The 6,004-nt window shown below is 38.5% G+C and overlaps 1 protein-coding gene across 1 annotated transcript in view; it reads right to left on the bottom strand.

Annotated features, from left to right (window-relative positions):
* Window positions 1–81: 81 nt before the first annotated feature.
* Window positions 82–6,004, bottom strand: part of LOC145346412 (BEN domain-containing protein 5-like) — a 28,393-nt gene continuing 22,470 nt past the window's right edge. The window contains exon 3 of the mRNA XM_080193576.1: window positions 82–930. Coding sequence (XP_080049702.1) covers window positions 625–930 — 306 coding nt within the window. The 3' untranslated portion in view covers window positions 82–624. The remainder of the gene's footprint in view (window positions 931–6,004) is intronic.

The raw sequence follows: 6,004 nt of genomic DNA, 5'->3' as shown, positions 1-6,004 counted from the left end.
AGTAGGATAAACTTCATGGAGTTTCTTTTAAATTAGCTCAAATTCTATTATTCACCTTGTTCTGGATTCCCCTCAGTTTCCCATATTTATGTGAAACAGTTCTATTAGATCACACCTTGACTTCAACTGTTTGAAACGTCTCAAGCACGAGATCCCTTCAAATTAATGCAGTCATTTGTTGTAATGCTGTAGTAAATTAATGCTGTACTAAATTAATACAGGGAAACTACCCCTAGAAACTAAATGGATACCAACAGTAAGTTGGTAAGTGAACTGGAAAATTTGGAGCCAAAAGCGTTAATTCAAAGAATTATGGTGTATTTTGTACAGGAAACAAATGCATCACCACATCAATACAGAGCCTCTGATGTAAAAAGGACTGAATAATGGACAACCAATCTTTAAATAATTGAGCACATTATGTATGTTTTAACTATATAATTTAACATGTTCCAATTTGGAAAAGTACTTGAATGGGCAAAGACAACTATATAGCCAATTTAAATAATTAAGTTAGATAAATAATTTTAATAAGGTTATTACAAGTTTGAAGGTGGTGTGAAAAATGAGATATTCACCACTAAAATTCATTTGGTAGTTTACCATTCCTAGTGTTACTACACTTTATTTTAGTTTGAGCTGGAACCCAACTCTGGAAAGATAAGACTTACATCTAAATAACTTCAAAAGTAAGGCATTCTGAAGATCCATATTTAGATCCCTCAGTCTCTGTAGTTCAGATGCCAAGTGTTCATATTCCTTTTGCTTTTCTTCAGCAAATCGGAGTTTTGTTGAAACTTTTTTAAGTTCTTGAATCAACCTTTTATTGTTGGCCTTGGCCTGAGAATATTTATGTTTTAGTTCATCAAACATCTTTAGTGTTTGGTCGTCATCATCACTGCTGTCTTCAAAGCAGGAGACATCTTGCTCCTAAGAGAAATAAAATAAATCACTTTCAGGTTTATTCAATTTGAGAAAGAGAGAAATAAATGTTAACTGCTATTTCAAAGGAGGGAAAAGATTTTGTGTTCCAAGTGTAAATCATTTGAGGAACAGAAGAATTCAACTACATTTCACAACTGATAAATTAGTACATCATCTTACACAAACTGTGTTGCATTCACATTCCAAGAGTAACACAATAACTGCTTATAGAATATGAATTATAAGAAATAGGAGCAGGAGTAGGCCATCTCGCCCTTCGAGCCTGCCCCGCCATTCAATAAGATCATGGCCGATCTGAAGTGGATCAGTTCCACTTTCCCGCTTTCTCCCCATAACCCTTAATTCCCCTGTCTATCAAAAACCTATCTACCCGTGACTTAAATATATTTAGTGAGGTAGCCTCCACCACTTCAACGGGCAGAGAATTCCAGATATTCACCACCCTTTGACTGAAGAAGTTCCTCCTCAACTCCGATCTAAACTGCGCCCCCACCCCCCCTTATCTTGAGGCTGTGCCCTCTAGTCCTGCTATCCTTTCTAAGCGGGAAGAATCTCTCTACCTCTACCCTATCCATCCCCTTCATTATCTTATACATCTCTACAAGATCCCCCCTCATCCTTCTGAACTCCAACCGGTACAAACCCAGTCTATTTCGTCTCTCTTCATAGGGCAACCCCCTCATCTCCGGTATCAGCCTCATGAACCTCCTCTGCACTCCCTCCAAGGCCAACATACCCTTGCACGAGTGCAGCGACCAAAACTGCACACACAACTCCAGCTGCAGCCTCACCAGTACCCTGTAAGTTGCAGCACGACCTCGCTACTTTTACATTCTATCCCCCCTCACTATAAAGGCCAACATTCCATTCGCCTTCTTGATCACCTGCTGCACCTGCAGACTGGGTTTTTGCGACTCGTGCACAAAGACCCCCAGGTCCCTCTGCACCGTAGCATGCTGCAGCTTTTCGCCTTTAAAATTATAATCCCTCCTCCTATTATTTCTGCCAAAGTGGATAACCTCACACTTGCTAACATTATACTCCATCTGCCAGGTCCTCGCCCACTCGCTCAGCCTATCCAGATCCCTCTGAGTGGATTAAAACACTATGGTTCTTACTAGCATAATGCAATATTGCTGAGTTTTCATTTTCCGTTTGTTGTAAGATTCCATTCATTTAACTTATCCACGTGGCCTGAACGCACAGCTGTCTGTTATTAAAATCTACAGACGTAGAAATATTGCTTTTTTTTCCTTCGTCCCCCAACGTTAATACACTTTTGGAGCCTGATTTCGAAAAAAGTAACTGAACACAATACAATCTTTATGAGGTAAGTGGAATCTTGTTCCACAACCATTATGTTGTGGAATCTGAACTCATCCATATTTAACTCTTTGCAATTAAGCAAGAGGGACAATTATAGTGCCTTCCCAGATTTAAAAAAAGTGGTGCAGGAATGAACCAACAACAGGTGAAAGAAAGTCTGAGGAAAAATAACAATAAGAAAACATAAACATATTAATACTAGCACCCGAAAATACCAGCAAAGTACTATGGTTGCTGAAAATTTGAAATAAAACCAGGAAAGTGCTGGCCAAATTCAGCAGGTCTGGCAACATCTGCGCAGATCAATACAGTTAATATTTCTAGGCCAATTGAATGTTAACTCATTTCTCTCTCCTCAGATGCTGTCAGACGCATGAGTTTTTCCAGCAACAGCATTTTCTGGTTTCATTATTAATGCTAGGACCCAATTATTCAGCTGATCAAGGTAGCTGTAACTGAGGGACAGATTAGAAGTCCCTAATCTGCTTCCTGGGCTGTGCTTTTTGCCCACTGTCAGGATGATCGGAGAGACATTAGATTCACCTTAAACCCCAATGAACCCAACACAGTAATTACCAGCTAGGATTTCTACTCCTGACTGCTATTCAGTGATGCCTTCTGTTATTCAAATCTGCACTGAGCACTGCTCAGAAAGCTCGTTATGGTTGAATAGTTTATGGATCCTCAATTTGGTTCAACTACAATGAATGATCACTTGGGCAAGTAACAGAGGGCCCCCAGCTACAAGCACCTTACAGGAGGAAAGGAAAATAGCCTGAATGTAGAAATCACTAAATAAATGTGAACACTTGGATGAACTCTCGAAACGTCATAACATTCAAGGATGTGGGACAAGTGCTGGAAAATGGGACAAACACAACTTTAGTGGTAGTTATTGTCTGTGCAGACTTGATGAGCTGAAGGGCCTTTTCTGCACTGTATTACTTTGCTGGACTAACATGAAGTGTATGTTTTTCGAATAACAAGCAACGTGTAATTAACTGATCAGAACAAACAAAAAAAGTAGCAAGCCGCTTCTGTCACATGATTTCAGGAGGCAGTCAAGTTAAATTAACATTTACTCCTCTAAATTACTATCTTTTTCTCAGTAAAACCATATTTTCTCTCTTCTCAAGACGATTACTGCGAAGCACTAGAACTATTCGAAGTTAAGAGAAAGCAGACCACACAGCTCATTGAGTCTGCTCACCACTCAACATCTGCCTCAACTTCAGTTACCTGCCCACTCCCATATCCCTTGATTTCCCAAGAGCTCAGAAAATCTGACTATCTCATCCCTTTGGGGTAGAGAATTGCAAAAATTCTTGCCCTTAAGTGAAGAAACTTTTACATCCATCCTAAATGATCAGTTCCTAATCCTGGAACTGTGCTCCATGTTCTAAATATCTCAAGCCCCTTCATGTCTGTTTCAATTGGATTGCCTCACATTTTTCTAACCTCCAGAGAATGTAGACTCAATTCACTCAGCCTCTTACCGATCACAAAACAACCAGTGTCTTCATTCAAGTCATTAACATAGACTATAAACAGTTGTAGCTCCAGGACTGATTCTTTTGGCACTCCATTAGTTAAAACCTGCTGATTTGAAAATACTTCATTTCTCCTTACTCTATGCTTTCTGTTTGTTAATTAATCTTCTATCCTTGCTGACATATTACCCGAAATCCATGCGCCCTTATCTTTTGTATTCACCTTTCAAGTGGCACCTTATTGGATGCCTTTAGAAAGAACAAGACAACATCTACTCATTCCCCTTCATCTACCTGACTTGCTACATCCTCAAAAAACTTCAATAAGTTTCTCAAACAAATTTGCCCAATATAAAACCAAGTTGATTTGATCTGATCATTGATGAATCCCTAAATGCATTGTCAAGGTTTGCTTAGTAAGAGGCTATAGCACTTATTCAACCACTGATATCAGGCTAACTAGCCTGTAGTTCGCAGTTTTCTGATTCCTTCCTTTTTTGACTAGCATTGTTACATTTCCAATCTGCTGGGACAGTCCAGAACCTTTAGATGTAGCCCATCAGGTCAGTGAATTAATGAAATTCACTAAATTATCAATGTCTCTTTGCATTTACATTTCTTAGAATTGCACCTAACTTTATGCACATTCACTGGGCCAGAGTTTGCAATAAGATCAAATCAGACAGCAACTTCCAGCCTCTGCATTGTTTAAAGGTGGAAATCAAAAAGGCTGCTGGACAACTTGTGCTGCGACCCCAATTCGTATTAAATATATGAAGGTTGCGAAGTTGTGATATTTACCACTGATTGCATCACAAAATGTAAGGTTTGTCCTTTCAAGCACAAGTGAACGCACGATAGTGATAATTCAATTAGAATAAAACAATCCCTCTGGGGCTGAAGATTTTATAAACATGAAATCTCATTGCTTCCAATTTCAAATATTGCTGGCATTTACAAGTTTAATTTTTTAAAATAATTTTCTTAATTTTCTCCTTTTCAATCATACCATCCTTTCCCATGTTGTGTTATTTTTGTATGACTTTACGTTTCAGAAAAATTCTAACTTGTACTTCCTGCTTTACGCTCTACTCTGCAAGTGTAGAATTAGTGGTTAGAATTAGTTTTTAACTAAAAGTCAGTCTTCATCAAAATAAATCAATTAACCCCAAAATACTTAGTTATGCATGTATTAACTTATAGTATTGATTAATCAGTTTTAATGAAGAAGTTTGAAACATTCAGTTTATATATTGTAATGATATACTGTCTGTGAGATAAAGGCATCAACAAAACCAGTGACCCCTTGTAAAGTCTTGATACAACCATTTTATCAAAATGCATCAATGGGAATGAATGTCAAAGCAGAGACACGAATAAGGTCTAGGAAGAGGTTAAAAACAAAGTTTCATAAGCCTTAAAATAATGACAAGAACGGCAGATACTGAAATAAAAACAGGGATTGTAACTGACAATAAACTGCCAACCTTGGCCTGAAATTTAAACCAGGTAGTTCGACCCTGATTGGTCAAGGCAATGCCCTGGGGGAGGAATCAGCAAATGGCTGTTACTTCATTTTGTCTAGGTGTAACAGGTGCAATGTGTATACGTGTTCTGCCTACAAAGAGCACAGCATTGTGTATTAATATATGCAGCTTCCAGTACACACAAATACGCCACACTATGAGCCCCACTGACATCCTTAGCTGGTTGTCAAGAGTTCACAGCACGCTGAGAGTTATTTAGCAAACAGTGTCCAATCACTGAATCGCATCTAATGGTGAAAGCTAAGTAAAAGTTAAAGTTTAAAGTTTATTTATTAGTCACAAGTAAAGTTTACATTAACACTGCAATGAAGTTACTGTGAAATTCCTCTAGTTGCCACAGTTCAGCACCTGTTCAGGCCAATGCACCTAATCAGCATGTCTCTCAGAATGTGTGAGGAAACCCAAGCAGACACAGGGAGGATGTGCAAACACTACACAGACAGTGACCCAAGCCAGGAATTGAACCCTGGCCCCTGTCGCTGTGAAGCAACAGTACTAACCACTGTGCCGTTGTATAATAAGTACAATTTATTCAAACACCTATTCCATGCAAGTTTGAACTTAAAGCAGGATACAAAGAGCAAGAAAATTAGCTTGACTAATCCGTCATCTGGCATGTGGACCATTCATTTATAAGTGTGATTATTTTTCAATTTTTGTAGTTGACTGCAATTTTGTTAAATAAAATGTCAAAAA

The sequence above is a fragment of the Carcharhinus amblyrhynchos genome, chromosome 8 (genome assembly GCF_965287045.1).
Source record: "Carcharhinus amblyrhynchos chromosome 8, sCarAmb.v2.hapA, whole genome shotgun sequence".
Lineage (NCBI taxonomy): Eukaryota > Metazoa > Chordata > Chondrichthyes > Carcharhiniformes > Carcharhinidae > Carcharhinus > Carcharhinus amblyrhynchos.
Note: the sequence above shows the minus strand (reverse complement) of the source record. Positions and strands in the feature narration are given on the sequence as shown.